Source organism: Xiphias gladius, chromosome 15, assembly GCF_016859285.1.
Source record: "Xiphias gladius isolate SHS-SW01 ecotype Sanya breed wild chromosome 15, ASM1685928v1, whole genome shotgun sequence".
Taxonomy (NCBI): Eukaryota; Metazoa; Chordata; class Actinopteri; order Istiophoriformes; family Xiphiidae; genus Xiphias; species Xiphias gladius.
In genome coordinates, this window is record NC_053414.1 from 10,714,839 (window position 1) to 10,736,557 (window position 21,719).

Below are 21,719 nucleotides of genomic sequence, written 5' to 3' on the forward strand. Positions count from 1 at the left end.
ATGAGAATATTGTTTTAATGAGAACCCTGATTTGTTTGTGTAATATGAGCAGTGTTGATTTGAATGTCTCTGTTTAGTTTCATGACAGCATTTTGTGGCAGTGGATTAGAAACAGTCTGAGTAGTAATGAACAGGGGGAACCAAAAAAACGTGTAAAATGCATTTGGGTTATGATTTTAAATAGCAAAAGTAGATAAATTTCATTCAGGTTTGTTAAGTTAAATGTGATTTTACAACAGAACTAAAATGAAAGTAAATAAAATAATGCAAAAAATACACTAAAAATGCTTTGTAGAATGGCACATGGTGTAAGTATTTTTTGGAAACCTAGAAGATTGACATTTCCACTTAGATGTTGTCATCTTGATTTAAGATTGTACAGTAACACACAATCCGCAGGTCATTTTTCACAGAAAGTCGGCTGATAGTCCTGCGTTACGAATCACATTCAAATAAAGTAATTGTTGGTCTTTGAATTTGGTTGACTGACAGCAGATACGAGAGGATACAACCCAGCATTATAAATACATATTCCCCAAATGTTTACATTAGACACTGTCCAAAAATAGGGTGACATTTATATCCAAGAGGGCAGCCTTGTAATGGCTGGTCAAAAGGCACATGACGCTGGTGGGTGATTACCTGCAGGGCGGCCCCCGTATTATTCCTCAAATTAACTTAATATTAAATTCTATTAAAACATAAGCATTTGCTTTTTCTTCAAACTAGTGTAGATATTGCGCATGTAACCGTATTAAACCGTTTTAACTGTACTAGATAGTTTTAATGCTACCGAAGACGACAACACAGTCGTTAAGATCATCTAATAATAAACAACCGGGAAGGCTCATAGTATGAGAATCATCATTGATAGATTGTTAATCAGTTTTTTATTATCATTATTATTATTTTCAGTTTTAGTATGTCGCTTGTTATCAGTGGAACTAAAGTTGACGGTTAAGGGGCTGATCGACCGCTATTTTGTAACACGACCTGTAGCAAAGTAGTTAGCAAAGCTAACACTAGCGGGCTAACATCGCTTCATCCAAAACGACATGCTGGCTGAAATCTTGCACGGAAAAGGTGGGTGTCACGAAAATATGAACACATCTCAATGCTTAATGTCAGTTAAAACAAAGAAACGCTGAGAGAGGTGCACCGAAAGAAATAGATCTTTGACATCGTCTACGACTTGCCAGCCTGTTTGACAGCTTCCTGTTATTTAGCTAGCAGCAAGCTTAGTGACGGTCGCTGTTTTAAGTAGCTTTGATGTAGGGAAATGGCATCTTGTTGCTCGAAATAACTCACAACATACAGGCGTTGTTTACCTCGCGCTGGCGTATAACCGGCGGGTCAAGATTACTGTTATCTGTACCGAGATTTCTCAATTTTTAGAGCTGCCGTGAGGACACAGTAAACGTTAGCTTGAAGGAGCATTAAGAGTCATCACAGCTCTCCACCATTTGTTAGGTTGTAATTTGCAGATTCCACGTTAAACTCGAATCTAAGCTGAAACTACCATAGCGACATTGTAGAAAGAGCCCACATTCATACCTGGCTGTTTTGATGGCCTTGCTTAACGTTCCTAGCTGTAACGTTAGTAAACAACATATGTCAAACGTGGACCATCCAGCATTCATACATGTAGCATTTATAATATATAAATTCGTGCAATCGCAGCAAACATGAGGTTAGTTTTTAATGTATCGATTCAATGTTTGTTTACATTTACTTAATGGTTTATTATAGATTAGAATATTTGTGGATGTTAACATTTTTCTTCCAATTTCAAGAACCAGACACTTTAATCAACACATCATTGTGCCTTATATAGCTAATGAATGAATTTTCATTCGTAATAGGATAACCTAATGAAGTTATGAATCTGGTCATTGACATGCCAATTTACTCTGGGATGCAAGTGTCTGAAGCAACCATCAGACCAGTTTGTGCACACACTTCATGTGTGAAAGGAACACTGAGCAGCCTGAGCAGCAGTACGTCCGACAACAAAATATCAATGTAAATCTAGGTTTTGTTTTGTTTTTTTCCTCAGGCTCTAAACTCACCCAGTGAAACCACAGGCTGTTCAGATGTCAGAGCCTAAGCCCCCTACTCCAATCCCTGGAGACACATACAAGGGTTGGCTCTTCAAGTGGACTAACTACATAAAAGGTTACCAGCGACGCTGGTTTGTTCTGAGCAATGGACTGTTGTCATATTATAGGTAAGTTATATCTAATTTATATGAATTTACAGGATTTTCCTGGACTCAACATGTGGCCAAGGTGGTACTTAGCAGGGAGGGACATTGAGGCCATATACCCTAACCATACAGTCTATATTTAAATCTCACTCTTTTTCCCTAATTTAAGTAAAGCAGCCTTGTGAAAATAAAATGGTTCCACAATATTCCGTACAAACCAGTTATTTAGATCGCTGAGCTTTACCGTCCTTCATTCTGTTTTTCTTCAGGACCCAGGCAGAGATGGGTCACACATGCCGAGGCACCATCAACTTGGCCACAGCCAATATTACTGTGGAGGACTCGTGCAATTTTGTCATTTCCAACGGTGGGGCACAGACGTACCACCTGAAGGCCAGCTCAGAAGTAGAGCGCCAGCGATGGATCACTGCGCTGGAGCTCGCCAAGGCAAAGGCCGTCCGTATGCAGTTAGAATCTGGTGAGAGGGAAGAAACATTGATTTGAGACATAAAATGAAAATCATATATACTGTAGCTTATAAAGCAGCAGCTATGAGAGGCACAAATGTGTGTATTTCTCTGTGTGCAAAGCATTTTCTGGTGACATTTCTTTGTTTTGGTCATATTATCTTCCCTTTCTTCTTCCTTAGATGACTCAGGGGATGATTGTCCTGCAGTGCCCCCCACCTCAGGACAGGGGGGAGGCTGCCGTAACTCAGAAATCCAGTCCACACTACGGACACTGAGCAGCAAGGTGGAGGACCTCACCACCTGCAATGATCTCATTGTCAAGCATGGGTCTGCCCTCCAAAGGTAGCAGTTATCCGAGCAGTTTGACTTCTTTTGAAAGAAACAATTTTATTCAAAGAAAAGAGGGATGGGTGAAGGTCATTTATTTATTTTGTTTGTCTATTTATATGTTCCTTAATGTATTCCTTTATTCTACACACACAGGTCTTTGTCAGAACTGGAGGGGATTCGTGTCGGAGGGGACATGGGGGAAAAAATCAGACAAGTTACAGAGAGGGCCACACTGTTCCGAATCACCTCTAACGCCATGATCAATGTAAGTATTCCCGGTTTAAATCACAGAGGAACACACTACACTGTTGTTGACTCTCTCGCTGACATGTTGCTGTTGTGTTCCCATGCTCCCCAAGGCATGTAGAGACTTCCTCTCCCTGGCCCAGAACCACAGTAAGCGCTGGCAGAAGGCCTTACAGACTGAAAGAGACCAGAGGATACGGCTGGAGGAGACTTTAGAGCAGCTGGCTAAACAGCACAATCACTTGGAAAGAGCTTTCAGGGGAGCGACAGTTCTCCCCCCTTCATTCAGCAATCCTGCCTTAGGTAACAAAGGTAAGGCTCTCAACCCCAACCGAACCTCCACCTATCAACCGAGGCCAGTTGAGCCTTTTAGTCGCTCATTCATCCACTGTCTTTCTTCACTTTAGCTGGTGTTTCAGGAAAAGGTGATGCCAGTGACGAGGATGATGACAATGAGTTCTTTGATGCTATGGAAGACCCAGCAGAGTTTATTACTGTCCCTGCTGACCCCAAGTATCACAGGTTATTAACTGTCTTTCTTTCTTCAAATGTCAGTATTTGTTTTGTTTTTTTAGTCTGAACTTTTTTCATTGTTTTCTCTCTTTACGTAATGTTTTGTCTTAAATTTGCTGCTGTTTTGTCTCTCTGTTCTACAGGAGATCTGGCAGCAACGTTAGTGGGATCAGCAGCGAGATTGGAATGGACGATCAGTCGGTAAATGTGTGTTAAGTTGGTTTTTACAAGCAAGTCCTGATTTTGTATTGACTGGGCATCTTTTCTGCTTGTCAACACACCAAAGTTACCTGAACCTTAAGGTTGTTTTCCTTTTCTTCCTTCAGTTTGATGAACTGTCTTTGGCATCCAATCCGGAGTCTCCCCAGCCCCTTGAGCTGGAGCCAGTTAGACAAAGACGGACTCGTATCCCTGACAAGCCCAACTATTACCTCAATCTGTGGAGCATCATGAAGAACTGTATTGGAAAGGAGCTTTCAAAGATACCAATGCCTGTAGGAAACCCACACACTCTTTGGCATCTAAGTGTTTTTTTCTTTGATAATAATCAGAAGTAATCATACTTCTTCTCTGTGTGGCTTTGCACCTGCTAGGTGAATTTCAACGAACCCATCTCAATGCTGCAGCGTCTATCTGAAGACCTGGAGTACTACGAGCTGCTGGATAAGGCTGCTAAATGTCAGAGTTCTCTAGAGCAGATGTGTTATGTTGCCGCTTTCACAGTCTCTTCCTACTCCACGACCGTCCACCGCACAGGGAAACCCTTCAATCCTCTGCTGGGAGAAACCTTTGAGCTTGATCGACTCAGAGAGTGTGGATACCGCTCCCTGTGTGAACAGGTATGTTGAACCAACATCCTAACTAATCAGGGAACACAGTCAACTATGGGCTTTTTGCAGTATATAGCTGTTTCCCTTTAGACTGAAGTTCTTGTTTACTTCCATGTACGGGATAACATTCAGGTTTTACCAGATTCCAGTTCTAAAAAATAAACATGCTTGAAGTATGTTTAAACAAGCATTTTCATATTTATTTTGAACAGGTTCGAGCCATTACATTATCACAATGTTTAATATTTAACTTTGCTACCTCTTCTCTCCCTTCATTTCACTCACCTCTTCTCAGGTGAGTCACCACCCACCTGCCGCAGCTCACCACGCTCTCTCTGAAAAGGGCTGGACCCTCAGACAGGAAATTACGCTAGCCAGCAAATTTAGAGGAAAATATCTCTCTATCATGCCCTTGGGTGAGTGACTGTGTGTGTTTGTTGAACTGTTTGTTAGTCAGTGCACACTGTGTAAAAAATTAAAATAATTCCTTATTTCTATGGAGTCTCTCATTTATAAGCTCATAACTTCTGTATGTGGGATTCAAGTTAAGTACATTTTCACGGAGCAGGATAAAAATTAAGACTGTTGAATGTAACATCATTCCCTCTCTGTCACCAGGTTCTATCCAGTGTCTATTTGATAAGAGCAACAATCACTACTCTTGGAAAAAAGTTACTACAACAGTACACAACATTATTGTGGGGAAATTATGGATTGATCAGGTAACCCTAAAGCTGAGGAAGTGTTGATTAAACTTATGTTAACATCATTAAACATGTGACACAACTACTAACTATTTAAGGAAAAATGAATGACATAGATGTCTTCAGCAAAACAAAAAACAGCAAAACATTTTGTCCCTTTCCGTTCTCTCCTTCCAGTCAGGGGAGATAGATGTGGTGAACCACAGGACAGGAGATCGCTGCCACCTCAAGTTTGCTCCCTACAGCTACTTCTCCAGAGATGTACCAAGAAAGGTGGGCTTTTCACATGTATTTTTTTTTCTTTGTATTGTTATTTTATGCTATAGCACTTACTGCATGTGAAACCAGACTTTACAGGGAGATAGAAATGCATAAACCTACAGTTTTGGGTGTACCAGTAAATTATAGAGTTTTTTTTTATTTTTTATTTTTTATGACTGGATTGGGCTCTTGGCTGCTTGTTCAGAAATGATTTTGCTACCCCGAAACCATGCAGCTATTAATTCTCTTAACTTGTATTACCATCTGTCAGCTTTTTTGATTACATTCTTCACTGAAAGCTATGTTTTTTCTCTCAGGTAACAGGGGTCGTAACAGATAAGGATGGAAAGGCCCATTACGTGCTGTCGGGAACATGGGATGAGAAGATGGAGTTTTCCAGGGTAATGCAGAGCAGCAAAGGCGAGAACGGCACTGAAGGCAAACAGAGGACCGTCTATCAGACCCTCAAAGCCAAAGAAATCTGGAGAAAGAACCCTTTGCCGTAAGCTGCTATTTTATAGCAAAAGTTGAAAGTGCCTTTAAACAAATGGAGCTGTAGAGGCAGGGCAGTATACTGTGGCTTCGTGCCTGTGATCTTCTATTGTCATGACTTTTCAGAGAGGGAGCAGAGAACATGTACTACTTCTCCTCACTGGCCTTGAGTCTCAATGAACCTGAAGAGGGAGTGGCGCCAACAGACAGTCGAAGACGCCCTGACCAGCGATTAATGGAGGATGGCCGTTGGGATGAGGCTAACGCAGAGAAACAGAGGCTAGAAGAAAAACAGCGCACGGCCCGTCGAGAAAGGGAGAGGGAAGCCGTTAAAGCAGCCAGCCCGCCAGACGAAGGTAGGAATGGAAAGAAGGCAGCTTGGTTTTGGCTATTTGTCTTGTGTTTCTGTCCAATGTTTTTTTTTTTTTCTTTTTACTGTTCATACATCTTTTGTCCACTTTGTCTGTCTTGGTATACTTTGTCTGCTTGTCTCTGTCTCAACCCTAAGCTGTCACTGAGGATTCAATCAATGACTCACCCTTGAAAAGCAAGTACTCTTCTCTTAGTCTTTTCCCACCGTAGGTCTGCACTTTTTATTGACGCTAGAGTCGAAAACACACATACAACATGTTTGTATGTGTAATAAGAAGGTGCTAAATGTCTTCTACATCATCTTGATAACAGCTCATTCACATTTTACTGTCCCTTCATACATTTCTGTTCCATTTAGCTGATGCACAGGAGACTGGCACAGAAGCAAGTGAGGTTTCTGATGAAAGCAAGTATCACTTCACAGTTAAACATGAAGTGTACTTTTTAAAGGTGCTTTGAGTGGCATTTTAACAAAGCAGTGAGTAAGAAATGACCTTGGCATATCCACAGGAGGCCGATGGGCTTCTTTCTCTATTCTAAATGACTTCACAGTTACTTAAACCAGTGCTGAGATTTGTGGAGAAAAACTTGCTTTTTGTCACATGCTGTTTGGAACAGGATACGCAAGATTCCCTCACCGGGCATTTTCAACTGTTCTTGTTCATGGTGGACAGAGCTAAATGTGACAGGTTGACAGAGGTCAGAGGTGATGTAATGCCCATTTTACATTACTAAATTTTTACCACGTGTACTTTGAAACATCAGTATAATCGGCTTAAACAAATGAGACCAGCACCGAATAAGTTTTGCACTTACATTAGTTTCGACATTACATTTGATAAGAGAGATTAAATAGGAAAGTGCCTAATAGTTTTATGGCAAAAAAAAGCATTGATTGACATTTAAAAATGGGAGTAGGGCTGGTCAGTGTGGGGGGGGGGGGCGACTTCAACTGAAGAAACAGATATTTTCTTTGTAGCATAAAGCAAAGGCATTAATGGGAAACATGGCCATAATTTTAAGAAAAATGTTAGTACTGACGACATACTTACATGAGATGGAGGTCAAAAATTGTCTCGACTGTGGCCTCTTTTGTTTATGATGAGTATACTGCCACAAGCAGCACTTTTAAAATGTACACAAACAAGAAACTGGTGTGGATTTTGGTCTCTGAGTTGTGGATTTACATCTTTCTTTTTGTGCTGGTGTTGCTCAGCTGACACAGAGGAGTCTCCCCCTCATACACCTGTTGCATGCAAGTAGCCCCTTACACTTTCACTCACTATTCTTCTTTGTATCAATCATTTTTGGATCATACCCATTCTTTTATTTCTCATCTCCCAAAACTTCATCCGTCATTCCTCTTTTTCAGCCCCTTATGGACCACCACTCTTCCCTTATTTAAGCAAGTATTCTGGTCATGATGAAACACATACAGTGCAATTATTTGAGGTTTTCTAGTAATTTAGTAGAATCCAGATTAAAAAATCCTTGTTCATCTTCCATCATTTCCTCTTTACATCCTTTGCAACTTGCTCTCTCTTAGTGGAAGGCAAGGAAGGTCCTTATGGAGCTCCAGCCAAAAGCAAGTAACATCAGTCCTGCTCTCTATTGCCCCCACCCCCCCTTTTTTTAATTTTTTTTATTTTTTTGTTATTTAGCCATGTGTTAATGGTCCTTAGGTACTCTTATTGGGGACTAGCTTTAGCTAACTGTAGAATTTGCACAATAAACCCAGCACTCAAAGATTGTGTTTTAGTGTAGTATTTGTTAGTCACTGATCAGTATATACTTTGGTTCTGGGCAGTTAGTGCATTCACTGTGAGCCTTGTTCTCTCCTCATGGTACATGATAGAGAAAGTAATTGGTGTTTTCACCCAATGTGAACCGATATTTTGCCTCCTGCATTCGGTTTGAATAAGATGCATCTGAAGACCACGCAATCGGTAACATTTAATACTGTTATCTCTATTTCTTAGCCAACTATCTGAAGGCATATTGGCTTAATTTAAGCATGATATGTTGTCATGGCTCAGCGGCTTCCTAACCCTCACCTCATGTCCCTCTAAAGCTTCTTCTTGGTGAAAGATGTTCTTTCTTTTCCTCCAGGCGCCCATCAAGACAACCACCATGCACTGTGGTTCGAGAAGCTAGACGACCCCGTATCCGGAGAGACCTTGCATGTCTACAAGGGGGGTTACTGGGAGGCAAAGGACCAAGGCAGCTGGGACATGTGCCCTGACATCTTCTGAACACAGCGGAATCAGCCTGTTTCCCTCAGTAGTGTGCAAATGAGAAGATGGTAAGAGGTGGTCTACCTTACATCAGCTAAAGTGGGGAATCAAGCCTGACGTCAACCCATCTTCAATGTCTGTAGCTTCAACTGATCACCCCCCCCCCCAGCTCCCCTCTATTCCAGCAGAGATTTGCTCAGGATCAAGGGCATGTGGATTTCACCCTCAACGTAGTAACATTGCATCAGGTTGGTGTTCAGAATCCCCTCTCACTGCCCTGTCAAACACTTTATCTAGGTCTTGGTCTGCTACTTGGTCTCAGTCCAGGGACCTGTTGTACAGCCTTTGAGTTGCATTTGGCAGTCGGTTATTCTGTTAATGCCACTATGCATTTTCTTTGGAAGCACTATTGTCAGAGGCAAGATTCATCCCGATGACATCTTATAATATATTAGGTTTGCTTAGACAGAGTGAGCCACTACCTAACATGTAATTTATGTGTTTGTGTTTGTTGTGCACTCCTTATGTTTATTAATTTCACACTAAATTTATTGCAGCTTCCCCAGAACAGCACCACTGCAAGTCAAAGTCTAAATATACCCAACATTTTCAGTAGTTCACACAGTAAATATTCACTACACCAGTTTCAGACCACATCAAATGCAAAAATAGAAAGGCGTCAGTGATACTGACAAAAGTGAGTTCAACAGGTTTTTTTTTTTTTTTTTCTTAAGGAATTAATTACTAGTATATTTAAGCAATTACTTTAAATGTGAAGTGTCACAAACACCAACATGATACAGAGTTTGCCTTTGAATTTATGGTGAATTGCGGTGCTACTTTATTAACTGAAGTGAAACAACAAGTCTAGAGGTATATTATATCTACATATTAGCCTTCTTTTTTTTTTTTTAGTTTTTGCAGTCAACTAGGCTATTTCAAAATATGTTGGTGATAATAAAGGGCAGTGGTGTAGACCTGTAAAAGTAGTTCATTATGATTATGCCACTCCTCTTCCTGTAATACTCACTCTTGAAGCATAACATTTCCTTTGTCTTTGAGGAAAAATAATGGTAAACTGAAGTAGTGGTACCAACACAAATTTGTATTGGTACCGATGAAAATATGAAATACAAAAATATGAATGGCATTCTTGCAAACGACGAGGGAGGAAACATTTGAACGTCAGCAGTTCATTTTAAAGACTGTAGCTGTTGACCATCTAATTGAAAGCAGGATCCAGGCCATATTGTCTGATGCAGTGTGTTAGATTTACTTTAATCCTTATGTCTAAGATAAAGTGTGTTAGCAAGTCTGCCCTGCTCCTCCACCCAAGTACATGAATTTCAGACTTGTATTTTCACACCTAAAGTTTGTAATACTTGGATCAACGATTTCAACGCTGCTTTCAAAGTAAGGGCTCACAGGACAACGGTTGTTTTGTGAGCCTCTGTTTAGTTGTGACTAAATTTAGAGCAGCAGGGCTGCACTCTAAGTTGTCACTGAGCTGTGCGCGGATTTCTTCCAGCTTGATGATTAGTTAAGTGATGTGAAATGAGGCAAGTGCTTTTGTCTTCCCGGTTTCCTTCAAACTTATTGACCATAGCTTTAATTTTGAAGTAGGATATTTTTGTCTTTGTGTTTTGTGACTGTAGATTTTTAACTGACAGCAATAAGAGTGCCTCAGTGCGTATACGTGTGGCACAAAATGTGATATGAGGGCAGTGTGAGGCAAGACGGCTAAAACTCTCTGTTTGTTGTCTGTCATTTGAGTGGAAGAAGGACTGTGGCTGATGGAATTGTTCATTTCATTTTAATATTTAAGTGTACTTAAAAGGATAACACTGAAAATGAAGATCACAAAACATATTGTTGCAAATATTTCTGTTTTAAATATATTAAATAGTAAAGTAATTGTGATTTTAACTTGTTATGTTGATAGACAACCTAGGGGCAGTGATGCAGTTTTAATTTTTTTTTTTTTTCTTTGTCATTTTTATTTACTCAGATCTGGAAATATTTTCATTGTCTGAAGTGAGTGTACCATGTTACCATAAGTCACCCTTCACAGACTAGGAAAGCTTTATATTTTAAATTATAATCCTTTGTTTTTGATCTACACTGTTCCTTCCTACCGTCAACTTTTGCTTTGTACATCATTTAAACAGATATCTCGATACTAGATTACATCTCTTCAAGTACGGAATGAGTTTACAGGTTTCTTTCTGTCCTCTCTGTCCTTTTTAATACAATATAATCTTGATTTTTATCCACTGGTCTTAATTGTCTAGCCCAAGCATTACTTCTTTGTTTTTAACTGTTTCTTAAGTTTATACTTTTTTTTCATCTCTCTTATTGTTTAAGCTATGGTTTTTTTTTTCCCTGCACAAAATGAGACTGAAGGTATTATTGCACTTTAGTACAGTACATCAGTGATTTAATTTGCCCTTGATTTTGACTGATTAACGGTCAGCTTTTGATGTCCGCTACTGAAGACTTTGTCACTTTGTGAGTTTGTTTTGGAAACTATTCCTAAACCATGTTCAGTAATTGCAAACATATGTACATAAGTAAAAAATATACATATGTATCACTTTCAGTCTGAGCATACTTTTCCCCTTTTCTGTCAATTAATTGTTTTTTAAGCAAGATTGTATTAGAGGTTGACAATATTAAAGTCTGTATGGACATGAAGTGCATATCTTTGGTTTCATTAATTTTTCTTTCAACAGTAAATCACAAAACAACTCATACTAGTTAAGATTTATAAAGCATAATTTTACTTTTATTTTAACCTGCTTGAAGTGGTGTACAGGTGGGTTTAACCACATTAAATACGCAATACCAGGCAAAAAAAAATATGTTAAATAAAAGATATCTCTAAACACTCGAGGTAGAAATGTAAATCTTCATCTGTGCAGTTATAGCATAGTACCCAGCATTCAGTCTGCAACATCTAATGACTGATGGGGCTCATTTCATAAATACAGACCTGGAAAAATTCAGTGATGATTAGTGAGGATATGGCAGAAAAAAGTCTGTATTTCCATGGGGTAAGCATGGTCTCAAACAACGTTTTCCTTTCTCTCTGGTCACTTAACAGTAATGTTAAATAAAAATCCTGGGCCAAGTTTGTCCAGGGCTCCATTGTATTTAGATTTTGCTTTTCTTTTTTTAACTTAAGCAAACGTAGCCAAATCACAATGTAAAGGTCTAGCATCCAAAATTACACCTAAGAATAGAGCATACAGTCAACTCTAGTGTCAGGTAGTATCATAAAACTCTAAATTAAAAGTGCTCATACAGAAAGGTTAGTTAGAAATGTTATATTACTGGATAATTACTGATGCACTAATGTGTAAACAGTATATATTAATTCTGCCTTGTTGAAGTACAGCTAGTCTAGTCTTGACTGCCTTAGTTAGTTAACAATTGTTGCTACCTAAGTAAAGTACTTGTGTAAATACGTTCCACAATAATACACAGCTTTTACTTGTGAGATAGTCTGGTTTATTATTCAGGCTTTCGATCAGTCAGTGTTTAGTCCTGTGAAATGCTAGTTTAGGAGAAAAACCATAGTAATTTTCTCCAACTCTTAGAAAAGTATTATCACAGATCTTTATCAAACAACATCCAATTTATAATGTTTACACATCCGTGACAGTCAACTAGAGCTTTATGATTAAAAATGATAGACTCTAGGGTGGCATGAAGTAGAGTTTATTTAGGAGAGAAAACAATTAAGTTTGAAATCTCCAGTTTAAAAAAAAACAACAGAATGTATGCATTAAAATCTCCTGATATAATATGCGGTAACATCAGGGGTAATAAAAATTTTTCTCTGGGAATTTGCGGGGTTTACGGGCAGTCTGAAACTGACACTGAGACTACAGGTCACTAGCAGTTTTTATAGGTGTATTTGAATGTTCTTACCGCTAGGGCAGTGCGAGGGAGGCTCGGAAACAGCATCGAGAACCCTCAACCCTCAATGAGAAACCTTTATTTTTAGTTAACTGAATACATACGATATAAAAATCCAAATGGTGTGTCGGGTGAAAATTCCTTACTCGGTAATTGTTAGGGGGAGAAAAAAAAAAACAAAAAAAAAAAAAGCAATGGGCGTCATCAGAGGAGGAGGCGCGAGTCGCCTCTCACAACGGGAGGACGGGGCGTCTATAACGAGCGCATCTCCGCGTTACGCTAGCATCTTTGTTTACCGGCCAGGCGCGGCTAGCTGGTTCCTCTCCCCCTAACTCGCCTGTTTCGGTGGTTTGTGAGTGCTGCCGTGTAATCACACAGGGCGTGTAGTTGTACTGTCTGGTTAGCGGTTAGTGAGCGGAAAAGATGTCGGTTAATGGACCTGGACCTGGAGAAGACTCCACAGACGCAAGGCGAGACGATGGACAACAGTGAGTCACTCCTAATATAGCTAGATAGCTATCTTTAGCTTTTGTTGTTAGCAGTCAGTGATGAGAACACTGTTCGTTCCGTGTCACTAGCATAATATTTCACTCGCTGTTTATTACATACTAGCTGTTGTTTGTAATCCTGTAAAAATCTTTTAGCATTGAGTTATTCAGGTCATATATAAAGTACTATTGCAGGCCTGTAGCTCCGGGTTTAAATGCTTCCTCCATTACTTACATCAGCCTGTTCTTTATTGTGCGTTGCTCACTGCTTGTTGTTGTCTTCCATATCTTTGTTTTCCTTCAGGTCAGAGGGGTCTTCAGTTTTTGCCCTGGACGCGGGGGCCAAGCCTCACTCCCACAGCTTCAGATATAGCCTCAGTTTCCCCAGCATCGGCCAGTGCATCATTATCAACAATAAGAACTTTGAGAAAAGAACAGGTGTTTATTTTGTTTTTTTGTGCTTATTTTGGCAGGGCTGTGGTCACTTAATGACTGATGAAACAAAACTTTTCATAGTCAGATTCAGCCTATTTTTTTACTTACTGCTGAAACTGAAGAATTGGAAATTATTAGTTAATCATGGTAAGAAAAAGTACAAGCATCTGGTGGTAACTTCTACTTAAAGCTAAATATTTGCTTGCTCTTCTACACTCTGTATCATTGTAATTTGAATATTAAATACCCGCAGGTTTTGGACTCAATTAGTCAGACAAAATAAGCAATTATGAGACACAGTGTTAGGTTCTCATGATTGGCATTTGTCATTTGCTATATTTGATACTCTAAAGTGTAATCATAGTCAATTATAGTATAAGTTACAAGGTAATGAACACTCTCTCTTGATATTGTCCAATCAAAAAAAAAGCCACGCAGGAACTTTAGAGATCCCACTTTAAAATGCTGAGTTTATCTAGACTAAAGTGACCATTTAGCCTAAGGTTAATGGCTAAGGTACGTTGGCTCAAATGTACACTGTTTGTTTAGCTGTTAAAAAGGTAGCTGTCCCTAGAGGTGCCTGTGTTATCCCTGCAGTAGTGTCGCCAGTTTCCATTTGGCGTACCCCAGATATGGTAATCTGATGCGAGGACATTCCTGTCAGAAAGCTGTGATGTCGCTTGTGAACCTGCCAGCGATTGTGAGGTGATGCCGCTTCTTGTGCAGGTGATTGACCAGCAAGTGTTTGGTTGGGTTGAACTCCATGGTGAGATCTCTAGGCAGTGGAGCTCACTGGTGTTGGTAGACGTGGGCCTGTGATTATTTGTAGTGTTTGTCTGTCCTTCTGCAACCGGGCTGTTTGCTCCAATATGCTGTATATATCAGAACCAATCATACATGGCCTGGCCTTACAGAAATAGACATCTCGGTCTGAGAGAAGCACTCTGCCTTTTTTTTTTTTTTTCTATAGGTAACAGTAAAGTAATGCTTTGCTTCTTGCACTTGCCATCTCAGTATATAGCAGAGCAAGTGATCTATCAAATCAAACATCCACACCTTCATGAGATGATAGGTCTGCTAAGGGACCCAATTTAAACTTGTTGCTGTGGATATCATTTAACTGCATCCCATGCCAGTTAAGTAGATGTTCAAGTTAGATCAGTGGCAGTTCCTATGTTGGCTGTAGAGAATGAGAACAAGCAGGCCGTTGCTATATAATTCATGTATATGCATTCATGCATTTGATAACACAACACAGTACAATTCAATAACAGCCAGCGCAGCGTACTGTCAGCAGCCCATCAGGAAGTTCAGGTATATGTGTGAGGATGTTCATTCTGTACATGTACTTAATGGCACATTCACATGGATATTCTGGTGGTCTTGCTTCAGGGTGACAGTATTCAAAGAAAGTCATCACATATGTTGTTACATGTATCCTTTTGGGTGTTCATAATCTTTTTGTGAAGCATGACCATGTCTGCCCCTTAAGGGTCTATGGGGGAGTATATGTCTAGCACTTGCTTCTCTGAGAATATAAAGGCTTGATGTCTTGAATAGTTGGAGATACTGTATGAAACCATGAGTTGACCTCAGTCCTCGTCTACCCTTTATTGGAAACAGGGATGTTGTTCAATCTAAGCTGGACGAGCTGTGTCTGCTAGTATTGAAAGAGCCTCTAATATCTGGCTGAGAAGACCTTGGATATCAATGCAAGCAAATACAGCTTCAGTCTGCCCTTAGTGTATAGAGCATCAGAGTCTGTTATGGTCTTTTTTCTGCTGTCAGGCTTGTGTTTCAGAAACCTGTCTAGCAGGACTAACTGAGTACACCTGACTGCTTGCTCATTGGATGGCTTGATGTTCTAAGAGCAAATACATGATATTAGTTGGGTAAACATCAGCAGCAGTTAAGCCTGTCAAGTTCATTTAATTCTTTCCATCTGTTCAACCAAGAAAAGATTCTTGTTATGGTAGATTCGTTCATACGTAGAATTCCCCTAACCCTGTTTCCAAGAAAATTACAGCATTTTTTGAAATAGCCAATAAGATTTTGTGTTAAATTTAGCTAGGTAGTTGTGGCCCACAGCCTCGCTCTCACAAACAGAGCAGGTGACCACAGCTACTGTAGCTAACAAACCAGAGATGTCCAATCCTCCAACAGTGAGTGGCCAGGTGGCTAAATGGTGTAGTTTGATGGTACACGACGTAGTTGCGCCCATCCAGCGTTGTTAAAAATGTAGCAGTATTAGGGTGTAAGTAAAAGTCAGATCAAGACTCAGTCTGACAAGATGCACTAATCGCTCTTGGAAGGAGCTGATCCTGATCTGTGTAAAGTAGCTCTGTGTTTAAAAGGTTTGACAATGTACATGTACCATGGCTAAAAGTATTAAAACATAAAATAGATTATTTGAATAGAATTAATGTATACATTAAATAAAATCAATTTATTTCAACTAATTTTACAAAATTAAGATTTCAGTAAAAAAAAGTTATTTTGTAACTGCCTGTATAGGCCTTTTTCACAGAAGACATTTTGACATGTCATAGTAGGAAAAGCACATATGTTAAACAATAACTTAATGATGGCTCTGTTCTATTCAAGTGGCCCAGTATGACAGTGAGCCAGCAAATGGAATTCAGCCATCAATAATTTTATTATTTACTGTGTAGGTGTTTTCAGCGGACGTTATGTACTATTAAGAATGGGTGCAACCCATAACCCCACCAGCATGGTGGCGGTTTGTGCAGGTTGGGTGTTGTTTTCATTCCGTTTGAATTGGGCACACAAAATGGCACATGCCAGTTACACCAACCCGAATCGCAGGCTCTGTGGGCCACGTAAACAAAATACCCTGTGTACCAACAGCATTGGTACAGAGAAAATGAATACATTTGAGTCGGCATGGCTGAATCCAAAAGGTTTTGTAGTGTCTTTGCCGTCACTTACTAGCTGTGCAAAGATAGAATTAAAGTTTATCACAGCATCTCTAGCACATGCTTCTGTTTGATTCTCAGCAGACAGAGATTCAGCGTCATACCAGCCGTCTCCTTTACCTCCTCCACGCCATTTAAGCGGGTTTCTCCGGCCTTGCCACAATGTAAAAAAATGGGACGCTGGCATGACCAAATGGAGCGCAGTCAATGATAACGGTGTAATTTGTCCCACCCTTGCAGGTGCAACAAAGCTAACATGAGAGTGAGGCACAAGGCAATCAAGCACAGTCCATTCACTCCCACCCAGTCACAAAAAGAGGTCTAATTAGCCAAAATAATTTTAATTGCCTTTGGGGTTGTAGCATGGGTGTGCATGGCCTTTTAAAATTACAGGAAAATAGATCAATATGCGCTTTGTTTCCAGCTGCCTATAGTGTGTACCAGTGGAAAAATCTATAGTACTTATGAGGAATCAAGAGATGTGGTGTTTTTTTTTTTTTTTTTTTTTTTGTTGTTGTTTTTTTTGTAAATGTGTTTTCATTGTGTTTGTCAAGTAAACAGAACAACAGTTGTTCTGTTTTTATTTAAGGTATGAATCAGCGAAATGGTACAGACGTAGATGCAGCCAACGTGATGAAAGTGTTTACCAAGTTGGGTTATAAAGTGAAGGTCTACAACGACCAGACAGTCGAGCAGATGAAACAGGTTTTAACTTTGGGTAAGTATAATGTAAAATGACTACAAATTACAAATACAAATTAATACTGTGACTCTTTTCCCCCTTCTATATCAGCTCGTATAAAAACATATTGAATACTATACTTTTTTTTTTTTTTTTTCCCCCCCTTCAGTGTCAAAGGAAGATCACAGCTGCTCTGCCTCATTTGTCTGTGTTCTGTTGAGTCACGGAGATGAGGGTGTGTTCTTTGGTACAGATAGCTCAATAGAGCTTAAGTACCTCACATCACTTTTTCGAGGTGACCGCTGCAAATCTCTGGTTGGAAAGCCCAAACTCTTCTTCATCCAGGTATTTTAAGAGTTTGTCCTTTTCCCCCCTCTGCACTAACCTATCTTGGGCTTTGCTAAAGTATGTAACCTGTAACCAGTTCCTGTTCTTTTTGTGTGCACATTGAGTAGGCTTGCAGAGGCACTGATCTGGATGCAGGCATTGAACCCGACAGCAGACAAGAGGACACTCCCAAGATCCCCGTGGAAGCTGACTTCCTCTACGCCTTTTCCACAGCCCCAGGTTAACACTAATACACTCAACAGAGGTCTTTTTGCATATGTATTGTTTCCTTTTTAAATATTGTATTGAAATACCTTTTATTCTATCACTCATCCATCTACAGGCTACTACTCATGGAGGAATACTATGACCGGGTCCTGGTTCATCCAGTCGCTCTGCGATATGATAGGCAAATATGGAAAAGAATTGGAGCTCCTGCACATCATGACACGAGTTAACCACAAGGTGGCAGTAGAGTTTGAGTCTGTCTCCAACTCGCCAGGTTTTCATGCAAAGAAACAAATCCCATGCATCGTGTCAATGCTGACCAAAGAGATGTATTTTTCTCCTTGATGTCATCTCCACATCAGAAGACTTCAGCCCGGCAGAGCTTCAGCTGCGAAAGAAAGGCCTGAGGATGTGTATGGGAGGGCCGTGTTTGTGAATTATTTTAGTTTACACTTTCAAACTGAATATATCTTGAATCATAACCTTACATATTTCTGGGAGAGGAATTGTGATGCAAATTCCTATTACATTTCACAAGCTTGGGATTATAAGGTTCTTTATGTGTGAGCTACTGTTCTGAGATATAAGGCTGTCAAATTTTTATCCCAGCAGCATTTCTTTTTACGCATTTAACCTGGAAAAGTTATTTTTAAAAACATTGTCAAAATAAAACAAAAACATTTAAACTTTGAAAATCATGAAAATCTGCAGATAAAAAATGTAATTTACCTTATAATTCCAAAACTCACAGTTTGTTACCAGTAGATGCCTCTTTGCTGTACACAACACACACATTTCAGGGAAAAATACTGGGAGCCAGTTTGAAATCAAGTGTTAGATTGTGTATCTGTTTAATCATGAAACCATAGAAGGGCTTATTGCCCTACAGCAGGAGCATACTTGTGAATCAGCCGTGTAACTCGAGTCTAAGCAAGATCTGTTTTGTCTGTCATTAAGGGATCATGTGTGTAATTTCTGTGCCTTTGTTTTCTGTTGTTATTATTTTTTACACTGATGAGTCATTGTAGACATCTGCTGTCAGTCAGTGAATTTGTACCTGAAGATTTGGCTGGAGCCTAAATGAATGCATCACTTACACTCAGTAGGTAAATCAGCTAATAATGTTATGTAGCATGTGCAGGAGCACCCAGTAAGCTATCGTGTGTTTTGTTAGTTTTAAGGCTAAGAATTAAATTCTTGATGTTTTTCATAATTATTTTCTAAACACGAATTTCTTTTGAATGAACTGTTCCCTATAAACATCCCTAAATTAGTGGGGATTCAAGTTTTTCTGCATAGCATGCATGAGTAAAGCCAGCCAACCTGGACACTGCTGTTATTTGAGGCAAAATTTGTTGAGTTTTTCCTACTTGAACTCAACTTAATATTTCATATTTAGCTGTGGTTCATGTATTACTTGTGGTTTTTAAAAGATGTGACAGCAAATTGGATGCCTTTTTTCCTTTGCTAAGGTACTAACTATCTTTCACTTCTCTGTGAGTCAAACCTTTGTATGTAACAATCAGCATTCAGTGATCTATAACTAAGCACAATGTGACGATGCCCTACCCCAGGTCCTGGTCATTTTTAAGTGAACTGACTGCTTTCAATATTTTTGGCAAACTAGCTGAAATCGCTTATACAGTTACAGATATTTCACTGTTATTTGACAATCCAGTTTTTATATCCTATGAATATACTACAGTTTGCTATGACCGTGACCCTTTGGCTTTTTTTGCAATATCACTGTTTTGTAAGCGGTTTTGTTTTTTGTTTTTTTTGAATAATAAAGACCACTTTTCAAAAACAGTGTTACTAATTTTGTTTTTGGCTCTTATGCTATAACAGCAGTAAAGATAATTACAAGATAAAGAACAGATGTATCATTAAGGTTAAGGCGCACACATTTTCATGAAGTCTTCCCAGTTTTGTTCATATCTTGTAAAAGAATTAACCTCTACAAACACTGCAAAGGGTCTATTTGTGTACACTGCCTTGAGTGTAAGCAGGCAGGATTACTCCAGATTTGGCATGCCTGGAGGTGAGAAAAACTGGGCCACCAGATCCTGAGGCCCGGGGCCAAATAAAACTGGGCCTCAGATTCCTTCACTGCCAGCACTGAGGCACTGTACCTAAAACTGCTTCCACACACGGACCATTTACTACATGCTGGATGTTCTGAATACATAGAACCACAGCTGATTTTTCTGTGGTCAACGCCCGCATTCAACAAAATACACCTTTGAATTAGAGTTCGATTTTAAAAAAAACTACACCTTAACATTGCCACCCAAACCCACTAGTTCATACGCATGACATCCATTCATTTTCTTCACCCCTATTCATTTTAAGAATATAGTCTTGGGACTGGATACAATCAGCAAGGGACACAATCACAAGTAAATCATTTCTAGAATGATTTATTGACTGTACTGTGTGATTGTTGTTTGCGTAAGGCATTACAACGTTACTTTTTGTTGGTAGATTTATCTATTGCCCTACCTGTAGCAACGTTTCAACAGTAAATGCACCATAGTGTGCATTTAGTGGGGCTGACTTGTTACCTAGTGGTGCCCGTGAGGGCGACGAGCCAGACAGCTACCGTGTGAGCACTGACCTGGTTTGAAACACCCTAGTGTTAAGCAACCCCTCTTTGAATCTCAAATCCAACCCTTTGTCAAACTCGCTCACTCCGCTGTTATTGTGAATTTTCAACTTCCTTTTTACAAATTTAGTATCACTTTCAAATTGAACACCAATGGTGTCATTTCTCAATATTATGTAATCACGTGTCATTATTTGTACAGTTCATGATATCTATCAAGTAGGATGTGAACTATTAGAAAAAGGTGAAAAGGTCCATCACAGTATCCCAGAGCCCATGGTGAATTCATCAGACGCCTCGTTTTGTCTGACCAACAACCCAAAAACATTCAATGCTTTAAATGAAAAGCCGAAATTTTTTTTCCGATTTAATAAACTCAAACCATCAAATTGTGTAATTTTTGCAAAAATTCAAAGATTACTTTATTTATAATTTGATAAATGATGAATGAATTGACAAAATAGATGCAAAATAGTACATTTTCTGTTGTTCAACAAACCACCAACAGTTACAGCTCTAAAACAATTTTATTATGGGGTTGATGTGTGAAATGCATATTAAATATGAGTGGTTCCAGTTGGAGGTGCTCATGAGCTGACAAAGATTCACCTGTATTTAATAATAAACAATCATCTAATAAATACTAGTATTTCAAGGCTGTGGAACTTATACGATGGCGTTGATTCAGTTCTATGGCTGCGTTTTGCGCGTCTTGTGTTGGGTTTGCATGACACTGTAAGACGTTTTCCTAAGACGTTTGCCTCCCCGTAGGTGTAAATGAGGTGGGCTGAATATTCCACACACCCTTTTAATACATGAAGTTCCGCACCGCCTCACCACCAGCAGCCTCACCACCGACCTGCAGCGACACCCAAACAACTAAGCGGGCCTCAACAAAGACTGGGAAACTGAAGTGAGCTACTGTTTATCCGGATCCCCTTGTGGACGACCCGGTGCAAGGAGTTCTTTTGGCACTCACGCCATCAAACTGTTAAATGCTCGGGCCGGGGCAGCCGACGATCAGCCCTCCATATAATATTGGTGGATGGTGATGGTGCCCTCGGTTTTTTTATGTCTGTTGTGCAATGTGTAAACCACTTTTTACAGCCACCTAGTAACGAATGTGCTACATAAATAAATTGCCCATCCTTGTTTGCACTGTTGATGATTGGGTGAGATGATGAACACCTGGTTTCATCTTATGCTGTCACCGGCGTACATTATTTCATATGACCCTGTGGGGGAAATTTTAACACACGTATATGTATAATGTATATATACTTATTAATTACTACTATTACTATATTTACTTATTTTTGTGATGTGTTTTAGGTATTTTATCATGCTTTATATTTATCTCTATGTGTGTTCGGTGCTACCTTGCAGCAAATTTTCTACCTGAGGACAGTGAAGTTACGGTTGAAGTTGATATTGCGTGT

At 39.5% G+C, this 21,719-nt stretch overlaps 2 protein-coding genes across 7 annotated transcripts; both read left to right on the top strand.

Annotated features, from left to right (window-relative positions):
• The first annotated feature begins 973 nt into the window (after nucleotides 1-973).
• On the top strand, nucleotides 974-11,357 carry LOC120800041 (oxysterol-binding protein 1-like). 6 transcript variants are annotated; one of them, XM_040145804.1, is made up of 18 exons: nucleotides 974-1,083; nucleotides 2,057-2,227; nucleotides 2,476-2,684; nucleotides 2,856-3,018; nucleotides 3,160-3,271; nucleotides 3,366-3,564; nucleotides 3,660-3,774; nucleotides 3,909-3,972; nucleotides 4,092-4,259; nucleotides 4,359-4,604; nucleotides 4,891-5,011; nucleotides 5,214-5,317; nucleotides 5,477-5,572; nucleotides 5,878-6,062; nucleotides 6,179-6,408; nucleotides 6,561-6,599; nucleotides 6,783-6,830; nucleotides 8,534-11,357. In XM_040145804.1, the coding sequence occupies exons 2-18, from the start codon at nucleotides 2,094-2,096 to the stop codon at nucleotides 8,674-8,676; spliced, it is 2,376 nt and encodes a 791-aa protein (XP_040001738.1). In that variant the 5' UTR covers nucleotides 974-1,083; nucleotides 2,057-2,093; the 3' UTR covers nucleotides 8,677-11,357. The 6 variants fall into 6 exon arrangements, with proteins under 6 accessions (XP_040001738.1, XP_040001739.1, XP_040001740.1 ...); XM_040145805.1 differs by having other exon boundaries at nucleotides 3,909-3,966; XM_040145806.1 differs by lacking the exon at nucleotides 6,561-6,599.
• Nucleotides 11,358-12,819: 1,462 nt separating this feature from the next.
• casp3a (caspase 3, apoptosis-related cysteine peptidase a) lies at nucleotides 12,820-18,887 on the top strand. The gene is made up of 6 exons (XM_040146788.1): nucleotides 12,820-13,067; nucleotides 13,372-13,505; nucleotides 17,028-17,156; nucleotides 17,290-17,465; nucleotides 17,576-17,687; nucleotides 17,791-18,887. The coding sequence occupies exons 1-6, from the start codon at nucleotides 13,003-13,005 to the stop codon at nucleotides 18,018-18,020; spliced, it is 846 nt and encodes a 281-aa protein (XP_040002722.1). The 5' UTR covers nucleotides 12,820-13,002; the 3' UTR covers nucleotides 18,021-18,887.
• Nucleotides 18,888-21,719: the final 2,832 nt, after the last annotated feature.